Source organism: Simochromis diagramma, unplaced genomic scaffold, assembly GCF_900408965.1.
Source record: "Simochromis diagramma unplaced genomic scaffold, fSimDia1.1 OVJJ01000481.1, whole genome shotgun sequence".
Lineage (NCBI taxonomy): Eukaryota > Metazoa > Chordata > Actinopteri > Cichliformes > Cichlidae > Simochromis > Simochromis diagramma.
This window is the reverse complement of record NW_024386898.1, coordinates 900,586-922,144: the sequence shown is the minus strand read 5'-3', so window position 1 is coordinate 922,144 and position 21,559 is coordinate 900,586. Positions and strand designations below refer to the sequence as shown.

Genomic DNA, 21,559 nt, shown 5'->3' with positions numbered 1-21,559 from the left:
CTCATTTACTGTTTTAACTGTTTGGTGGTGGTTGAAATGTAGTAATATTTATATTAAAAATCGATTCAGGATTTTAATAAATGCCCTTTTACATGCCAACCCAGCGTTTTCCTTCATCACCACGAAGGAAAACAGTCTGTGGTCGTCCGAGTTTGGTGATTTTTGTGTCACAGGACTACGTGTTTAATACAGGGACTTCCACATACATGTTTTTATTGAACATTTGAAGAACTAGCAAAAAAACCCCACAAACTCTTGTAGTTCACATAAAGTCAGAGATAAAAACGACAAGGAGCAGGTGCATCTAGTACAGGTAGAGCTGCTGCAAAAACCCACAGAGCCCAGCAGCCAGCAACAAATTCTGGATCCTTTGCTTTTAGTTAGCAATTAGCATTAGCAGCACATCCTGCGTCCGATGTGAAAGGACTTTTATGCTGCGCACTGTGACTCACAGCAATGGTCCTGGGTCAGCCCTGACTTTGTGTTAAACTAATCCTAAAGTAATAATGGTATTTCTAACCACTGACATACCACAACTTTATCCTTTCAACAGCCGCTGAAAGTAAGGGGACCTAACTGCTATCCGATATTTATATAGAGATTACCCTTCAAGGACCTGCAGTTAAAAAAAGGGCCCCTCCGACAGCCAAACCCATCTGTTCTCTGATTGGATTGTTTAATTTGTGATTGACATGACATTGACTGTGATGGATGCATGCAACCACACAACTGAGATACTTAGGTAATATTCATTTGGTCTTTTGTCTTATGTTTACGTTATGCTCTAAAGTTTCTGTGATCATAAGTTAACTAATTTGATATTTTGAGTTTACCTGTAATGCATGACAGCACTAAGCTATAGCCCAAATGGTGGCATAGACTTTGCTTTGCATTGTTTGTTATTTTATATAGGTATGTTATATTGATTATATTTCTACTCTTTCTGAGTTACCTGACCTCCGCTCCAGTCCTTCCTGGTTTGGCTGAGGGTGGAGCTGGTTTAAATGCAAAAGCCAATAAAGTGGACTGGACCATCTATTGTGATCATGCAGGGGGAATGGGGTTCTTCTTGAATGATGGTTATCTGTTATCTCTTTATTTTTCACCTTTGGTGTATATAATGGTTTATTCATTTGCTATATAACTGGAGCTGTTTCTCATTTGGGCAGGTCAGTTTGTTGAGTTATGTTTTTGTTAAGTGATTTTTGAGTAGCGGGCTGTTAAGTTAACCTCTTTTATGGGCCCACTTGGTTCTTAAAAACTTTATTTTTTGTTATTTTGAATTTTTGTAATCATCTTGTCCTTTTTGGGGGTATAATAAACCCATTTTTTTGAAGATTACATTTGTGCCTGTGTGTTCCTGGCTGCTTGGATCATGACATTGACCAATCAGCTTAAAGGAAGAAAAATAGGGTCAAAATTCGTACTTGTAACTTGCAGGGTTTTTTTTTTTTTTTTTTTTTTTTTTTTGGGCTAAGTCCACGCACAAATCTTTTTTACAAGTACAAAACCGATTTACAAGTACAAAATATTTATGACCACATTTTGAGCCCATACATCAAGAGGATCTGAGGATTCGGGAGTGACGGACGGTTAACAGCCAGGAGATGGCAGTAAAGCAACAGTTTTGGATGCAAGCTGCCGTTAAACTTGACTGAAGAAGAAGAGTCAGTGTCGCGTCGCCCCTCATGCCGTGTGGATCTCCCTGTGAGTTTAGTTTACTTTGTATGCTTGTTTTTCTGTGACCAGCAAATAAAGCTGTGGTTTTGAGTTCATCCCTCGAGTCTGTGAGTCCTGCATTTTGAGTCCTCATCTCCTGCCTGCCACACAGCATTTTATGACAGAATGACGCGACCAGACATGGACTCAGCAGGCTCCGCCCGGGAAATTGATTTGGCCCGCATCCAAGGTCTGGTAGAGCGGATTTCCCACACTGATGATGTTCGGGCTGTGACTGTAGGAATCAAAGCCATTGAAGCCATCCTCGAGAGGAACCCCCACTTTGGTCAACTCAGAGGATTTATGGACTCAATAAACATGGTGCGCGAGGCCCGGGAGGTACTGCAAGCCCGAGAGTTAGCTATTCTCGCCCGCTCCCGGTATTCAGCACCGAAGCCACCAGCGCTGCAGCAGCAGATGGAGCTCTCTGCAATGCAGCAGCGGCCATTAAAGCGCAAGGGGGTTGTTAAGTCAGAGATTATTAATCCCGAGACTGTTTTTCCAAAAGCTGCATTTTTCAGGTCCCCGGGGGGTTTGTGTGTTTCCGTTGAGCCTGAAGACAAAATAACGAGCACTGCGAAAGAGCTCTAGGTTTGCGCCCACAAGGACAGATTCTATGGCAATTCCTGAGACTGCTACGCTCTCCAAGGCTTCCCCAGAAGCTGAGTTTGTAATTTCATCTGAATCTGGACCCCTGGAGACAACAGAATCCACTCAGCCTGTGACTATTGACTGTTTCTTGGCTTACTCAGAGCAGGAAATAAATACCTCCAAGACTGTTTTTCCCGAGACTGCTCTAGCCCAAAGTGAAGCTCACTTAGCTGCCCGGCCTACTGAAGCTCACTTAGCTGCCCGGCCTACTGAAGCTCCATTCTCACCTCAGCTATCACTCCAGCCTCCTACATTGCCTTTAGGCCAGTCTGCTATTCATTGTTCAATTCAACCTTTAGTTCGGCCACTTGTGCAATCCATAGCTCAATTACCCATTCAGTCCATTGCTCATGTGCCTAGTCAGTTCCGAGCTCAGTCTCTTGCGTCGCCACCAGTTCAGTTCCCCGTAGCACTTCACTACACTCAGCCAGTCAGGCTGCTACTCAGTCAGTCATTCAACCTATAGCCCTGCCATTAATGCACTCTGTAGCTGAGCCGTTAGCTGCCCGGCCCGCAGCCAATTCAGCCACTCCTCCACCCGTTACTCCTCCACCCGTTACACCTCCACCACAACCGTCACTGCAGTTCCCGGTTCAGTTTCCTGCAGCTCAGCTGTCCCCAGTGCAGTCTCCCTTAGCACAGTCATCCACTCAACCACCAGCTCCACTTTCTCCCCAACCGTCACTACTACCTCTAGCTCAGGTTCCTGTGCAGTCACCCCTAGTTCATTCTCCTGTGAAGTCATCAACTCCACCACCCACTCCACTCTCACCACCACCGTTACTACAGACATTAGTTCAGTCCCCTGTGCCAGTGCAGACGCCCTCAGTTCTGTCTCCCATGCAGTCATCTACTTCACCACCATTAGTAGCTCAGCTCCCCGTGTCTCCAGTAGCCCAGCTCGCACCTGAACCATTAGCCCAGCTCGCACCTGAACCATTAGCCCAGTCCCCTGTAGCAGTTCAGTCTTCTGGTCAGCTTAACATTCAGCCAGGGGTCCCAATACCCTCTGGTTCTACATCGGCTCCTGCTGGAAGCTCTGATGAATCCATCCAGCACTCTGTGGCTCCCACACCGCCACCCGCCTCGTCCGCTGGGGGTTCTGGAGAGCCCGACCGTTTGACTTATGAACTTTTGTGACGGCGACCTCCGGGTCGGCCCCCTGACTTACTATTGAACTGTTCTTTGTGCGCCGTGTTTTCTGTGCATGTGTTGTTTTTGGACAGAGTTTTTATGACAGAGTTCCTAGAGAACAAAGTAACTGATGTTGCTGACTGGCACCCACACTTGCCTGACCTAAATCCAATAGAACACCTCTGGGAACACCTCTAATGACAGGAGCTCAATGATGCCCTGCTCCAGATCAGCGAGGAGATCCCCCCAGGACACCATCCGTCATCTCATCTCATTAAGGGCATATGCAGACGTTGTCAGACATGCATGTGGGGGCCACGCAAACTACTTACTAGTATTATGAGTTGCTTTAATGACATTTCTGCAAAATGGACTAGCCTGAAGTATCAATGTTTCATTTTTATTTATGGGCTGTCTTTGAATTCAGCCCTCTGCAAGTTGATAATTTTCATTTCCATCCAACAACATGGTATCTCTTTATTGCTAACACATTACCCAGTCCAAATTACTATAAATGCCCAGCATGATTCTTTTCCCCATACACATCAGATGCGTTTTCAGCGTAGTTAAACATTAATGCTACCTTCACAGATATAAGTTACCCATGTACTAATGTACCCCAGTGCCAGCATGGGTTTTAAATGATATGCAAAAGGACTCCCTATTGTCTAAACTTTTTTTTTTTTAATTTGAAACCAAAAAGGCAGCATTCAGTCCCCATTTTAAACCCACAAACCAGAATTCCACACTACACAAAAAATCTGTTCTGCTAATTCATATCTTGAATTATATATTTAACATCCAGAGCAAGATTAGCAGTTTCCACAGCAACTTGCAATGCGCTGAGTTTAGCTGTGAAGGAGTCTAGTACACGTGGCTGCACACGAGTGTCTCTAAACACCGGTGATGGACAGAAATCTGAATATTTAGTGTTTAGATAAGTCCACTTCTTACTTGGGCTACTTTGTACCAGACCGCAGCCACAGAAGCCCAAACTTTCCTCCATGGTTTCTTTGATGGCATCTGCAGGGAGCATCCAGCGATGAGCATGAGTCAGATCAATTAAAGAACTCCCACCATCGTGCTCCAGCGCTCGAGCTGCAGACTCCAGAGCACAGCAGAATAGCTCCACACCAAGAAGGTACTCTGTCTGTGAGCACATTAATACCGATGCAGTCTCTGGTACCTCACTCTTGCTCTAAGAAAAAAAATATGGCATCATGAAGGCATGTTATTGTGAAAGACACGTGAAATCAATAAAACTGGGGTAAGTGAAGACCAAATACTGGATCTCACCTTGTGTCTAACATAAGCAGCCAAGTTTGTCTCAGTACAGCCACCCCCAACCAAGGCAAATGGTTCCCTTAGAGTGAGCCTCAGTACATGTTCTGCCGTCTGGCACACCACCTTTAGCACAAACACATCAGGAAGTGACCACTTTGTCACATTTACATGACAATAATGGGTATTCCATGTCTCTGTGTTAAAAACATATATTTTCTGAAGAAATTTGATCTCTCAATGGACGAACACTAAAACATTTACTTTGTGGGAAAATCCATTACTGACTTCTCATTTATTGAACTAACATACAGCAGGAATTGTAAATCTTAGCGATAGGGAGTCTTATGAGTGGAATCTACGTTGTTTCAGGCAATATGTCTCTCCATCCATCATTAACTCCAGAAGCCAACAGTACAGCTTTAACACCCACTTTATCTTACCTTCAGCTCATTTAACATGGTCTGGTTCCTGTGGCAGAGGATCATTGTGCAGATCGCAGACTCCCCAAGAGGGAATAAATGCAGCATTGTCTTGGATCCAAAGTGCTTTATACAGAGATCCCTCACCTTCCCGTAGGTCTTGGGTGGGATTGTGGTATGTAATGTGGCCACAGGTTGAGCCCCTATTTGTAAAAGGTATGCAAAAGAACAAAACAAACAAACAAAAAAACCCCCACCATAAATACAACACAAGTATATTCCACTCGGACAGTAGATAGATTATTACAGTAGTGCAGTGAGCTGAATTGAAAAACAAATAAAGCCATTGGTGTTTAACTGGTGCTTGTATGTATGGCATGATTTTGCAGCCTGCATCTAGGCTTACCTGTCAGCTGAGTAAGTGGCTCCATAAGAGCAATTCCCAGTCTCTCTACCACTATGACACCATGACTCCTCAGATATTGCTGCAAAACTGGGTGGATGACCTTCTGGCACATGAAGAGCTTCACTTCATTGTTAATCACCTGTCTGCCAAGCTCTAGAAGTTGACCCAGGATCTGTGAGTCTGTGTCTACATCCGGGTGGGCCTCAATTACTCCATCTCCTAGTTCAGAAATGTCCCCAGCAAGAGACGCACTGAAAAGCACAACACTGAGGGGATTTAAAGGTTTGTCTTCCTCACTCAGGCCATCAGGCATCTCCACCAGTAAACCTGGAAGCACTTCAGAGCTTAGCACAGAATGACCTTCTACAGGAACAGTCACTATTCTGCCAAAACTGACTATACCTGGACTGCTGCAGGGAACGGTGAGCAAAAAAGCCTGCACAGCCAGTTTGCTAATGTGAAGCGTCTCGGGCTCTGTTAGTACACATGCGGGTTTGCTGGAGATAACACTGCGAGCTAACGTGATCAAGTTCTGAGTGCTGCAGAAGTCGAGCTTCACTCTACAACCACAGTCTTCTCGTTGAAGGTAGCTGGTACACAGAGCGAGCAGGTAGTTGTTCACTCTGATAGCCACGCTTTCCCTGAGAGCAGACTTTTTGATTTGTTCAATAAGAGAAAGGCATAAGATAGCTGCAAACAAACCGCAGTCGCTGAAGCGAGAGACGTGGTTGAGGATGGAGGTTTTTATGAGATTGATAAAAGGCTGCGAGGAGGAAACGGATGAAAGAAGAACCGAGGAGGCAGAGGTGGTCACGACGTATCCTCCAATGTTGTTGTGAACTTGTTTCAGTCTACCTGTGGGACCGAAACAAGACGTTAGTATCTGTTTCAGCAGGTGAAGCTTGCTGCAAATATCAGTGTTGTCCAGTGGCATATCAGTGCAAACAGATGGAGATTTCTTGCTGAGTCGAGACATGACCGAAGCACATTTAACATTGTTAAGGTAGACAGTACCAACATACGGCAAATCGGCAGTGATAAGTGTTAGCGATGGTAGAATAGTGATGCTCGTAGCATTGCCTGACCAAATTGTGTTTTAAAAGAACGGGGAACAGTTGCAGAGTAATTTATTAAATCCAACCAAAACCATCACTACCTTATTGTAGGGTCTAACATTTGATGCCATACATATTTAGATGTAATTTGACAGTGTGTAGTTTGAGAGATTGACAAAGGCGTTGTACAGACACAACTCGTTTCCATGGTAGCAACACAGCGCTTGGCCAAGCTGCGGTCCTACTCGAGAAACCGTCGCTTGCCTCTAGTACCGGCTTTTCATATAGAATAAACAAACTAAAAGCGAATTTACGAGTCTTTATGTAGAAGAGTAGTTGTCTATCTCTATTATTATTATTTTTTTTTATGCAAAAGGCATACAGTGAAACGTCCCACGCACAATGCGCTCAGTTATTGGACTACAAATTGAAGGTGACGTCATCTCCGGTCGCCCGGCTGTTGAAGAACCATTCAAAACTATTGGCGGTATGAAGTCCTGGTTAACTTTAATATACTTATATGTTTTATGTCTAACGAACTTATATGTTATTATTTTATTTTATTATAACACTTGTTATGTTTTTGTAATTGTTGACGGTGGCCGTTTGTCGTACGAGCGTAACAAATAAAGAAATCTGTCTCTGTTGTCTTCAAAAAATACAGCTAATCGCTGCCCACCGTGCACTTACTCTAGTGAAGCTAACTGAATTCATGAGAATGGCTCCTATCAAACTTGTCATTAAGGTAAGTGAAACGATATACCCAGTACACGAACTCGTGTGGTGCTGTGTTGAATTAACATACTGTATATTATATTTGTTGATGATGAATGAATAAAACGAGGTAGAGAAGGGTGTGTGGATGGAGGACAGTACAGATCAGGAAGTACAGATGATTAGTAAAGAGGAAGTGAGGGCGGCTGTGAAGAAGTTAAAATTATCGTAAGACTCATTTGCGGAACATTTGTAGCAGTATGAGCAGTACTGTTTTGATTACTGGGATACTGCAGACACAGGAAGAAATCTACACAACAATGTAGGCTTGAAGAGAATGCAGGGTAGGAACCCAAAGGAAGAAATGTTGATTATTTTGTTGACAATAGGACATATAGGCTAATCCATACACTAGAACAGGCAAACACCGAACAGGTCTCTGCATTTATGTAATCCACCAAAACCTGTTGAACACGTGCCAATCCTTTGCATTAAGTTTGAGTGAAAAAGAAGAGAATCAGTGGCTTTATTGAAGGACAAAAATTACAGTTTTACACTGAGGAATTTGTTGCTGAAAATAAACAATTTTCTATTTAAATATCTTGAATTAGATGATTGATGCTAGTCTCCTGTCCACATTCCAGTCCACTAGGTGGCAGTAATGCACCTGTAAATTGGTTTGCCAACTTACAGGTGCATTACTGCATTGAAGAAAAAGCTACAAGAGGATGAAGAGTGGAAAAGCAGTTGGTTCAAATGACTTGCCTTTGGCGGCATAGAGATATCTATATGAGATGGAAGCATGTGATAGGATGCCAAGGAAGGAACTGTGTTATTGCACGAGGAAGTTAGAAGTGGCAGAGAAGTATTTGAGGGTAGTATAGAACATATATGAGGACACCAAGATGATAGTGAGGTGTGCAGTATGAGTGACAGATAGGCTCTGCCGTGAGCCCATCCTTTTTGCTGTTGTGATGGACAGCTGAAATGAGATCTGGCAGGAGTCTCAGTGAACTGTCATTTTCACAGATGACTGTGATCTTTAGTAAGAGTAGGGAGCAGGTGGAGCCTGGAGAGATGGTGTGTTCAGGAGAGTAGAGGAATGAAACTCATTAGAACCAAGAAAGAATACATGTGTGTGAATAAGAGGGAGATGGGTGAAGATGCAAGGAGTAGAGGTACTGAAGGCGCATGAGTTTAAATATCTGGGAACAACCATCCAAAGCAACGCACAATGCAGAAGAGAGGTGAAGAAGAGAGTGCAGGTAGAGTGGAGCAGGTCAGAGGTGATTTGTGGGAAAGGGATAGCAGCAAGACTGAAATGGAAAGTTTACAAGATGGTTGTAAGACCTGCTATGATGTATGGTTTGGAGATGACACTGACAAAAAGACAGGAAGAGGAACTGGAGGTAGCAGAATTGAGGAAGTTCACATTGGTACTAATCAGGATGGACAGAATTCGAGATGAGTAGTTTGGAGACACAGAGGGCCAAGTCTGTGCATGTGTGTGCAGATGATGTATAGTGGATATGTTGAGGAAAGGATGTTTACTATGGAGCCCCCAGGCAGGATGAAAATAGATATACAGAGAAGATGAATGAATGTGAAGGAAGACATGAAGATGGTTGGTGTGAAAGAGAAAGATGCTAAGGATATGGTGAGATGTAGGCAGATGGTTAGTTGTGGGAGCGCATAAAGAGATCAGCTGAAATAAGGAGATAATATATATTTGTTAAATTAAAGAACATTGTGCTCCCATGTTCAGCTGCGCAACAGCAGTTGTACCTCAATGTGCTTTACATAGTATGGTAAAGACAGAGTTTGAAATTCTTATCAACACTCATTTTAAAAGCCTGCATCTCTGATGGTGCATTAATGCATGTGGGCTTGCCAGCTAACACATCTGGAATACACTCTCATCCAGATGATGTCTTTTTCAGGGAAGGCCTTGCATATTTCAGCAATACAATGCTAAAGCATGTACTGGATCTATTACAACAGCATGGCTTCACAGTAGAAGAGTCTCAATGCTGAACTGGTCTGGCTGCATTCCAAACCTTTCACCAGTTGGAAAGATTTGACAGAATATAAAATGAAAAATAGAAAAAGGAAGATGCAAGACTTTTGAGCAACTAGAATCCTGTATCAGATAAGAATGGGATAATGTTCCTCTCCTAAAAGCTCAGCATCTGGCCTCCTCAGTTTACAGATATTTACGTTATTGAAAGAAGAGGACATGCTACGCAGTAGTAAACATGTTGCTGCCATCAAATTCAAAATGACTTTGTTTTTTTCTTGAAATAGTACTACAATTTTCTCAAGTTTAAACATTTGGTATGTTTTCCATGTTCCCTTGTAAATAAAATGGGGAATTATAAGATTGCAGATCATTGAATTCTGCTTTTATTAACATTTTATACAGTGTCCCAGATATTTTGGAATTGGGTCTGTAACTCTAATTGAAGTGCATTTGCTGAGAGCTTTCCCAGTAAACTTTGCTCAGGGCTATAAAACTGTTTATAGCTTATTTCAGCATCTTGTCAACAAGTACTTGCCATATGTATTTGGGAAATATTTTGCTTCTAAGAAGCTGTTTTGTGTTTTTCACTCACCACAAAATGCATTTTTCTGACGTAAGATGCACACAAGGTACCAAGCGACGAGATGAATATGCTTTCTTTTCAAACGTTTTAGCCGTCATGATAAACAGCTCTCTGTGTTTGTGCTACGTCCAAATAGTAGAACAGCTACACAAACTACTTCCAGCAAGTGACATGAGTTTTTATGGTCTGTGCTAAACCTTTGAAAAGCTCTCGTGCAGCCCTGGAAAATATGCAACCCAGCAATACAGCATGTGGTTGTTTTTCTAGCATTTGCTGTATTCCAATTCTGATGTAAGATTTTATTTCTTTTTTCCCCCCTCTAAGTAGCACTGTATTTGTCCACAAGAGGGCACTACAGATGCATGTTTCAGCTGCTGTTACACCATGTTACCATGTTGTGGTTCATTCTTTAGAAAAAGTTGGAGTTTCTGGTCACCTTTTGGAAATCTCATGCCTTCCCAAGAGCCTTTTGTTAATGGGCACAACCATACGGCGAAGAGGAAACTCATTCTATGAAAAATCCGAGCTGTTCATCCTCAGTCTGTTGCTCTGACAGAAATAATGCACATCAGATGTTTTTGTTAAGTGCAGGGAAAGCTGTTGGTCTCTCTTTTGTTGATGTTTCATTTATTGAGAGTTTTGGATGAGGGGCTGCAGACATTTTCGCTGATCTCTCACATCCTCCGTAATGCCATGTGTGCCTAGCTGACCAGATATTGCGTTCATTCCCTTTTATTTGTTTCATATGCATGCCTGCATACAGGCTACCCCACCACCCCCCTCGGTTGGATGTGGGAGAGTAAAAACCCTGGAGGTTCACGGAAGGTTCCTTCCCACTGGGCACATAATGATACTGTTGTGTTAGTCTGCCTGAGAAAATCCACACAGCCTCTACCATGCTTAACCAGCTAACCGCAACAAGTATGTTAGAAGGGATCAGACCAAACAATAGCATTCAAGGCTCTGCCTATGGCTTCTCTTTTACAAGACATACAGCACTGCCACCATGTTTTCTTAATGACTGAATTAACTTCTTAGAATAATAAAGAGAAAAAAATCTCCTGGTTTCTGTTTTCACAGATGTTGTTGATTGTGTTTGCCATCTTGCACAGAGAATAAGGTTTATCTGAGAAATTATGATTTTTATGTTCTTGGATTCATCGGGCCATGTTCAGTAGGTTGTTCGGGGTGTTTTATGGTCCTTTCTACTGGGATGTTTTCAAAGCAGCTCCCTCCGTGGTCTGTGGAACTGCAGGAGGTGTTGGTATGCTCCTTCTTAAATAGGCTTAGACCATATAGTGACCTGCCACTTCTCAGACCTCCCGAAAAGGCCCTGTGGGCTAAAAGGCTGATCCACTCAAGTGCATGCTGTGTCTGCCAGGACATTATTGCTACAGAGCCCTGCAATCTGCCTTCTATTAAGAGCATACACCACCAACTTTTTACCCATCTAATGTAGTAAGTTGAGACAGACCAAAGTGTTTTTTTAAGGAATAAAAGATCTGAGTTATCACAGAGCAGTTTAATGTCAGAGGTTTATGTGCTGTTTAGTGTTATTGTTGGTCTGGAGATGAGCTCATAACAGACCACACATCGTGGCTCTGAACAAAAATGATTGCATTTTCTTCTTGGAAACATTTTTGACACTTTCCATTTTCAAAAAGAGAAAGTGACAAGGATAAAAAAAAAAAAAGAGGAAAAAAAACGCTTTCATCTCAAAACTGGCCTACATTGCAGTACAGAAATCACATCTCCTAATGAGGCAAAATGCTTCTCAGCTTGCTATTTCTGTCTATCTACCAATTTCTCAGGGATGTGTCTGCCTACACTTTGTTTGCCGAGTGTTACCTGGAGATATTCTTGTCTGTTCTTGCTGCTGGAATTCCTCTCCTGGGTTGTGTCTCTTTTTATCATCAAATAAAAGGAAACTCAGGTGTGCTAACATTCATCCAGAGTGAAGGGAGGCTTGCACACAAAACACTTTGGTGCACTGTTTGTAAATAACATTTGCATTTGGGAATAATCAAGTTTCAAATGTTAACGTTAATTAGCCAGTGGTTTGAAAAACTGGAAAACAGTTTTTTTTGTGTGTTCTTTGCTTTTTTTTATAAGGGGAAACCCAGGTGACTCACAGCACAAAGAAAGAGAGCTGGGAATGAGAAAAATAAAGCCAAAGTTGTCACACCCACATATCTAAAGAGTTCCCCAGGGTGCTTTGCAGGCTTGCAGAAAGAGTCAGAAAAAGAGAGAGAGAGACAAAGGGAGAGTTGGGATAGATGCAAGTTTTATTGAGTGAGACCGCATCTGCTGCCCCTTCTCTCCCAATGTAAACATCTGCGGCTGGTTAGTGTTAGCCTCTGAGCTAAGTGCAGTCTGAGAAGGTCTGGTTCTTACACTGCGATAGCAATGGCAAAGGGCAGCGAGGTGGGGAGGCGGGTGAAGCTGGGCTCCGTGCCCAAGTTTGAGCAGCGCAGGCAGGAGGTTTGGAGAGCTGGGTCTGGGAGAGAGATAAGGGAAGGTAAAGAGTGTTTTGGGAACTGAGTGTGACATAGACCAGAGCTCTGCAAATGAGAGAAAGTAAAAGAGTCATCGGGATGTGTTTATTTACAGGCAGAAAATAGAGAGGACCTTTCTTGTGTTGTGCTGTGGGCTGTGGGCAGGTTTAGTGTCTGCTTTTTTGGATTTTTTTTTCTCTTGGTTAACCTTTTTTTCCCCCCATGCAAGTTATCGGTTCAGAAGCAGGGAGACTTGGGATAGAGAAGCTGAGCCTTAGCCTGCAGGAAGACTCGGTCCTATCTATTCAATATGTGACAGCAGACCACAAAAGATGGCACAATAAAGGATTTGGGATTAAGTAGCGCTTCTTGCCGCCTCTCGTTCAGCCTTCAGCCTCTGTTCATAACTCTAAAGCCCGAGCAAAGCAGAGAACAAAGCGGTGCTGGCCCACTTTAGTATGTATGAAAAGAGTAACTTCCTCTTGAACTTGGCCCTTTATCAAACTGTTCCTTTCCAACAACAGTGGCAGAAGCTCTGAGTATTTCCTTAAATGTGTCACAACGTAAAATAGCTCTTCAGTTTCATCAGTGAATATGTCACATTTAATGAAACCCTTAGGGTCCTGAGTATGACATGGTAGAAACTGTCACAGAAAGAATAAAATATGGAGTTTTTACTGATGGGGTGATGCAAAATTCTCTGTTGCCCTTTTACTGTGTTTTCTAAAAAACAAAAGAGAGAGAGAAAACTTGTGGTTTCATCGCTGCATCTAAAAAGTATACTACTCCTTGCGAAGATCTCACTTTAAAAAGATCAATAAATAAACATACACGAAGGTTATGGTTCGTGGCATAGTTCAGCCAAGAGATGCACTGGTCACTCTTTGTGCTGGGAGTTGACAAATTTAGGCCACATGATGTGATTGTACTCAGAGCCTTTGTGCAAAATTAAATTAAATGCCAAATTCTGCTGCTATTTTGTCTTGTCTGCGATATTCAACATAAATGTCCCTTGTAAAAAGCTCTAGTAGCTGTAGTGCCCAAGCAGCACAGCGTTGGCCAAGATATCAATACTTTTGCAGGTAATTTGTCTCTCTACCAAACTGGCACTTTTGCTGGGCAAATTAATTGGTTTCTCATTAGGGTGATTGCATTAGTTTGCATTCCTGACAAAATCCCCCGTTTCCGAGAATCTGGCAGAATCACATGCTGTTTTTGTATAAGGGCAGACCAGTGTTTATCATTAACTTCCAATTCCCAGTCGAGCCTTGTCTGCTGTTCTAATGTGATAAAAAGAAGTTAGTCTAAAGCTTGATACTTGTCTGGCTTGCAGCCCAAAGGACACTCACTCAGAAGCACAGAAACCACGTCAGGGGATTTACAATGCTGTGCTTTTCTATAACGATCTCCCTCTGAACCCTATACTGATTGCATATTTTTAGCAAATTAATGTGACATCACACTTTTTTGTGATTGCAAAAAAGTTTGCATGATATTTTGTCCTTTCTGATGTCAACACAGCTGAGCAGGCAGATAACCGCTGGTCAGGTTCAGTCTCTGCCAGCACACATGAGATTGTGTGATTTTGAGCCATCTAATTCAATGATTGTAAGATTTTGAGAAAACAGAAAAAGTGCACAAGTCCAGTAGCCACAAAAATGTTGATGAGTGTCAACTGAACATTTGTCTTGCACATTGTCAGTAAAAACTAAAGATCATAAGGATCAAAGGGTGGTTAGACTGGATAATCTGGTAACTTGTACGCAGTGAAAAGAGTTAAGTCTTAGAAGTCGGGAACCAGTATACCAAAAAATCCAGTCTGCATGTGTCATCTCCACTAGCTGGTCTCTGTGTTTTGATTGACAGGGTCTGACCCTCTGTTGCTAGGTTTTCCCACACATGGGTATTTGTAGGAGGCCACCAGTCATTGGTGCGCAACTGTGAGACAAAGGTCAAAAGATGAAGAGAATGCTGATCTTTAGGGACGAGCTGATACTGACAGGCAACATGCACACAATTTAAACATGAGGAGCGGGCATTAAATGGGGCTCCGTTCTGGTCCGTGGGGTTCATTTCTTTGTGCATGCATGCTATTGTATAAGAACCTTTCAGTATTTTTTGCACACTCTGTTTTTACTTTTTAAACAGTTTTCCATTTGTAAATGTATTTTAACATTTAGACTTGCATTAGTACTTTAACATGAATTGGCATGCATTAATGCTGTAGGGCTGCACATACTCAATACTACAAGACATGTCTGAGATTAAAACCAACTAGAAAGATTCACTTATCAGTCATGTGGGGGCACCCTCTGCACTCGTTTAGCTGTGGAAATAAGAAAGCATATTCACTTCAGTTATTATAATACAGAAAGAACGAGAGAGGATAATGCTCTCAAGGGGAAAATAATGCAGAGTATTTGGCAGGCTGATTTGCTCACATGTAGCCTTTAATAACATTTGATGAAAGGTTCACAGCCAAGCTTTACTTTTTACCAGTTGAGAAACAATGCAGTACTTTAATGAGCAAGCTAAGCTAATCTTAACTAACAAAAGAAAGAGACAACTGGAAAAAGTTTGGAGGTGGGAAGTGTCCAGAGTTAGAACATTAGTAGACGGTTATACCCCTGCGGGATGAGGTCTCTCACGTCATGCTGAGAGCATGCTGGATTGTAGAGTTTAGTCATCTTGTCTATAATACTATGCTTTAACACTAGCCCAGAGGATGTGCCTGCTTAAAAACAAAGCTTTCAGTGTGTACCAGTTTCCCCTGTTACTGAATGATCCAGTGATCCTTCTCCTCTTGTTACACACTCTTCAAGTTCCACAATGTGATCCTCAGGTCAGTGTCTGGTTTTGGCTTTTCGTGACCTTAGTGTTTTTGCACCGTCATTCTCATGAATGCTTTTTGCTGCATTATCACTCTGGGTTTTAGTACTCGCTGCTCCACTGTGTCATGTTGTGGGTGGTCTCAGTCCATCCATTACTTCCTTGACCATGGAGAGGCTAAGTTCACACGAGACTCACATCCATTTGCTCTCTGCAGAGGGCAGCTTTTGCACTCATGTGTAAACCATAATCAGGCTAGCTTGAGAAAGATGTAACAGCAACTTAAACAGCAGCGGCACTTTTGGCCTCCTTGTTCCTTATTGCTTATTGTCACAAGGACATGGTGCTTCAGGAATCCACCCTGCTGCTCTTTTCCTTTCTTTCTACAACACACACACAAAAACAAGGTTTTATTACCTCTCTGATACAAACTGGGATAATAATCCTCATTTTTATGGTACATCTTTAGATTTTCCTGTAGCTTACTGTGTCCTCAGGCACTGTATTGCAGATATAATTTACGCTGAGTGAGGGGAAATATGAGGAGACAAACGGGGCCATACTTTTTGTAAAGAGATTGGTAGGGAGATGGCTAGACAGAGAAAAAGGAGGGAGCGGACTGCTGTGAGAGGCCTGGGGTGATGTTTGAGGACACAGGGGGTCGTTGTGGTTTGTCTCGCTGTCAATCACCCGCACTTTGATTCCCTTTGTTGCCTGTGAGCTCAATGCCCCTCAGCAACCTGTGGCTATCCTTCCTCTTTGTGTTACAGTGTGGGAACTATGCTGTGCTGGTGGATCTCCACGTTCTATCCCTGGGCGGCCAAGAGGACACTAGCTGGTTCACTACGAGCCACATCGAGGTACAGACACGGGGAGATGGGCGTGGCTGTTATTAAGTGTGAAAGGGAATACATGGCGTCTTTCCTGCTGGAGACCTTTTCAAAAGGCAGCAGCAGCGTAGAATCTAAAATGACTCTGAGCCTCGTCTATTTTCATTGTTGGAGAACTGTTCCCATTTCCCTCTCAGCCACATGTGGAATTTCAGTAATCATCTTTGCCTCATCTGAACTTTAAACTTTACTTGTTACGCCAAATCAAATCTTGTGTTCTCTTACCAATTCAACATATGTTTACTTTACATACATTAAATATGTGTTTTTAGGAGGTTACAACCCTGGTTCAAGATTCTGTGGACCAGAGGGTTAAGCAGTATACCGAGTTCCTCCACAGTAGAAGACAGCCCAAACAGAAGAAGGAGCTGGCATCAGCTTCAGCCTTTTCTGTGGAAGGTAAAACCCCATTATCCCCACCCTCGTTATACTGGATTGTTTTCTCCAGCGGCAAATATTCCAGTGTTTATCAGTTTATATAATTTAGTGCTTTAAAATCCATTATTTAGCACAACACTGTGTTTTTCAGTTGTTTTCCTCCAGCACTGGTTTTAATTGTCATGTGCCAGTTGTATTTATTCTGTTTTGAAATCATTGTTGCTTATTCTAATGAAGTCATCTACATCTTCCCTTTCCTTCTCCTAGGCGTGTCTGTCGTTAATTCTTGGATAAGTAAAATGGTTTACTTTGGCTTTGAACGCAGTACCATATTTACTCACACAAAGCAGACTGTTGAAGTCTGTACGCACAATGCAAATTGGGTTACAAAACAAAGTTACAGGAAAGCATTTCACGGCTACCTTGTTGAGTGGGTGAAAAGACAACAGAACTAGTTGGGACATGGTGGTTCCCTACGCCCAGGGTGTGACCTGTAAAGGCAAGAGCTGATAGGAGTTTTTATATTGTGTTGTGGTGTTTGACTTGGCAGGTCTCAGGTGCATTTGTATGCGCAAGACGCATGTTCATTAAACTTCTAACGTTTATTATCATTCTGTTTAATGCGCCACTGGGTAGTCTGAGTTTATCTGCGCCTGTAGTTAAACGATAACATCAAAAACCAGCTGCTGTGACACAAAAAAGTATGTACAGTAAATATCAATAAATTATGCACAAATTTACATAAGTCGATTCGGTTTGTCCCTGTTTATGCAGAAAAGATACATTCCCCCAGCCATCCACATGCATGCCTTTGAAGCACTATAAACCTATAAAGCATCAGAGGAACCTCCAGCTGTGTGGTGTAAGACAGACAGGTTTTGTCACAGGTAGCAGTTAAGGGCAGTTAAACTGGGCTCTCTCAGCGGGGCAAGCCTGACTGTTAGAGTGGGATTACAGGGCAGTCGGCCCCATAAAGTTTCTCCTGCGGCTGTAGCTCTGCCTCTCACGCTACCTCCCACACACACACCCACACACACACTTAGTCCTACCACCTTTTCGTAGTTTTCACACGTAGTGTATATGTACTCATTTTTCAACTTTCTGTCCATATAGTCCCGATATAGTACGACAGTGCGTGCACACAGGTGCTCATATGCATCAGAGAGAGTGTGAATCAGAAGTTGTACAGTGTGTTTGAGACACATATCCTCCCCCTGGGTTAGGTGTGAACAGGCTGACAGTGTAAGGTTACTGAAAAGCCTGACTCATATTTCCCATGACAGACTGACGAGAGACAGACATGTCTAATGATGGTGATCGTAGACTAAGGCTCCACGTGCGCACGCACACACACACACACACCCCAAATGGTTGTGCACAGTTTAGAGTGTGAACAAGGGGACTATCAGTATTTCAGCAGTGAAATATGCATGTAAAAATGATTAAGCTCCTTGCAGCTTCACCACAAAGAATGTAACCAGTGGAACATGACTCCATAGCATATCAGAGAATTTTCCCCTCTTACAACATGAAAAGGTATAGTGCCTCAAACAGGCCTACACAGTTCATGTTCTCTAGTCCTATTAAAGGTCTTAAGTGAGTGTAATGACATTCTTGGGCTTTTCATTGTCCCAAGTGAGGGAGGTGGCTGAGCAGTAAAGACTGAGGCTGTGACTGTGAGAAGTGAGCATGCAAGCAGGAGCCATAAAAAAGGGGAGGACAGACTATAGGCTTAGGGAGGGAAACCCAGCAAACCACAGGAGGGTATTAAGTATTGATGGTATCCATTCAGCAGTGGAGGTAGATATTAATCTTTCAGACTGTTGGAGAGATTGTTCTTTGTTTTAGCAGAGGACCTGTTTGCATCTGTTTGTTTTATGTTTGATGGCAGGATGGTCCTGGATATCAAGGGGTGAGCCACATGCGATGAAACATGTGCACGTGCATGTAGTTGCATATAGAGAAAGGTGTCAGGCAGGATAGTACTGATGTCTACGCCAAGAATAGGCAGATGGACCGTTGCGCTATGTGTGGGATGGTGCGGGAGGGGGCTTGTGGGTCTTGTGTGAGGCGGCGTTTGAGCTGGTGCCAGTGTAAAATCACAGGGACTTCCGCCAACAGACAGCAGTAAGAACGGCGTAACAGTCTCAGCTGTTGGCACTTCAAATGAGCCATCAACAGCTTTTAGCATTCCAAGACTCCTCAGCACAAGTGTCTGTATCGGACTTCTTTCTGTGAGTTATGGTATTTATGTATGTACGCTGTGCTGAATGCATATGTGTGTGTATAGCACCCAGTGAACAAGTCAGAGAGCAGCTTATCTCATGTCTTCTGTCAACATAAATCTAAGCCATTTCTACAAATCTCAGCTGCAGAAGCCAATTCCAACTGTCGGCCCCCCACCCCTCTCGTTTTTTTTATACAGGCTACTTGAGACTTCGTGATTAGCTCACAGTGATGTGATTTATTTATGTTTTTAGAGAGATGAACAGAGGGAACTTTTCCCACCAAGCATTTTGGCTCTGGACTTGCAGAATGGACATGGTAGACTTTAAAAGTCCAGGGAAGGGGAGCATGAGTGAGGCCTCATGCATTCTCACTGGTAGACCGTGTTCAACACACCCACATTTCTCATAGTAATTACAAAATGAAAATCAGTGCATAATATGTTCTGTGTTCTCAATGACATTTTAGTCATTCAAAATGTTATCCGAGTAAAGAAGCTACAACAAAGACTATCCACAATAACATTCATGAAAATTCATGACAGATGCTAATATCTTGATCATCATGCTGTCTAAAAACATACAGACTTGGAAAAACATACAGACTGTCTAAAAGATTGCCATACACCACCTACTGTATTTCCTTTTCCTTTACCGGATTAAATATGATCCTGCACTTTCTTGCCTCATATTGTTTCCACTCAAGAGGATATTGATTTTGTAGACCATAATAGCAATATGTATGTGTCTATGGGTATAGTGTAAACTGAGAAGTCCCATTTTACATGGGTTTAGTTAACGTGCCATTTCAACTTCCCAAAGTACATTGCCAGATGTCTTTTGTCTACCATTGGTATTGAAATAGGCACACTGATCTGCCTATGTGAGGCAGAGCTCAGGTGTGGTTTAACCTGGCATTTGGAGTCCTGCTACCAGTCGGAGGACTTAGAGGCACTGTGGCAAAATGGTACCTAGAGTCAGTTTGAACCCATGAGCTGGTTCCTTCTTCCTCTCCCTGCACAGGTGCCAGGGCTTAGAGGGAGGGAACACCTGCCAGCCTGTTTCCCCATGGCCACGGCAGGCTGGAGAGGCATTTTCCCAGGCTCCCCAGATGAATGGTCACTAATAGCCGTGGGAGAGGGCTTTGCGAGTGCTGCACAGTGTACCACTGACTCCTTTTGGCAGGCCTATGAAGGGGGCTTAAGGCAGCCTGGACACGGCCAATGCAGGAAAAGCACAAGTGTTGCTGGATAGCTTTACTGCTGGAGAATGTGTTTACGAATGACCATCTCCCTTCCAATAAAGACTGCGGAGGATGTTCAGGGACAAGAAGGGAGATGGCTCACTTTTACTCGGCTCTGATTTAACTGTTGTTTGACTTAACCATGCATTTCAAGATCTACAGCCCAACAGTGAGTTTCTAATTAGGATAGGATTGTAGTAGCATATGACATTTTCTGTGCAGATATACAAAGCAGTGCACGTGTTGCTTGGGATCATTTTGAAGAGTGTTCGGCCTGGATGCAAACCTTTCTGCTTAGTACTGTGATGCTTCTCTTGAGGCAGACTTTTTATCAAATGTCATTAAGTGGTGACGGTCTGATTTAACACACTTTGTTGGTTTGTAATGTAACGTCAGCTATTATTATTTATATTAGCAACTATTATGTGGGAACTCGTCTGTAAATAGGGAAGCATGCCTGTGTGGTTTAGTTACCTGCCCTGCTCTATGTTACTGGGCGTGAGGCAGGCTGGGATTAAGGCAAGAGGGAAACGGAGACCTGTGACAGGAACAAAGGAATTCCAAGGCCTAGGCTGGAAATGGATCCTGATCAGAGTAGCCGCTCCATCCAGCCCACCTCTCTCTCTGCTTGCTCTCCCTCCCTTGGCCCCTGCCAGGCAAGCCCCTTCCCCATGGTGCTTTGTGGTGTTGCTGTGGCTCTTTAAATCCTTTCTCTAAGCCTCTAGCCTTACTCAGCAGCAACACATAGGACAGTCCGACTCCATTGTTAACCCCACTACCTATTATTTCTCACAAACACGCACACTTCTCTTATTTGTCTTTCTTTTTTTCCCCTTACATTTTATGCATTTATATTTATTATCGCCTCTTCTCTGCCTTCCATGTCTGCACTTCTCTGCTCTCCTAATGCTGTCTTTTTATGTTTTCCCACTTTCCCTGCTTCACTTTCTCCACAGGGTCAGCTGTAGTCTCTTAGGACACAACCGCAATCCCCACCATAGCTGTCACACCACACTCTTTTCCCATATAATTAGGGCCTGAGTCTTAGCCTGAGCATGGATCACATTCATGTGACTGTTCCCTTTTACCACAATCTGGTGTGGGAGACGGAACACACACACACACACACACACACACACACACACACACACACACACACACACACACACACACACACACACACACACACACACACACACACACTCTGTTGAACTCATGCTAAGTGTTCAGCCTGACCAGAATGCCTTGTTGCAGGCATTACTAAAACATGTCAGAGAACAGCAGTTTCGTGCCCTTTCACTTTGGAAGAAATGGGCTTATGTCACGTGCTTTTGAGTTTTGGTTTTTTTGTTGTTGTTTTTTCCATGGACAGGTGTTGTTATAGTAGTTTGCCTAATGCACTGTTTTGTCAACACTGGTGAGGTCATAATTGAAAACAATATTGCATTACACTTTCAAATTGTACATAAAGTAACAGTTTCTAGTTAATCCACAATCACTTAAATTGCAGCAGT

The 21,559-nt window shown here is 43.0% G+C and overlaps 2 protein-coding genes across 3 annotated transcripts in view; one reads left to right on the top strand and one right to left on the bottom strand.

Moving 5' to 3' along the window:
- Positions 1–4,139: 4,139 nt before the first annotated feature.
- mkks (McKusick-Kaufman syndrome) lies at positions 4,140–6,666 on the bottom strand. Its single transcript, XM_040034352.1, has 4 exons — positions 5,614–6,666; positions 5,229–5,410; positions 4,801–4,911; positions 4,140–4,702 (listed from the first exon to the last, which is right to left on the bottom strand). Exons 1-4 carry the CDS (start codon positions 6,587–6,589, stop codon positions 4,274–4,276), a joined length of 1,698 nt encoding a protein of 565 aa, XP_039890286.1. The 5' UTR covers positions 6,590–6,666; the 3' UTR covers positions 4,140–4,273.
- LOC120735174 (SLX4 interacting protein) overlaps positions 5,927–21,559 on the top strand; it is a 34,716-nt gene continuing 19,083 nt past the window's right edge. The window contains exons 1-5 of one of the 2 annotated variants that reach the window (XM_040034353.1): positions 5,927–6,035; positions 7,045–7,155; positions 7,333–7,413; positions 16,080–16,169; positions 16,472–16,598. In XM_040034353.1, coding sequence (XP_039890287.1) covers positions 7,381–7,413; positions 16,080–16,169; positions 16,472–16,598 — 250 coding nt within the window. In that variant the 5' untranslated portion in view covers positions 5,927–6,035; positions 7,045–7,155; positions 7,333–7,380. The remainder of the gene's footprint in view (positions 6,036–7,044; positions 7,156–7,332; positions 7,414–16,079; positions 16,170–16,471; positions 16,599–21,559) is intronic. The other variant, XM_040034354.1, reaches the window with a different exon arrangement.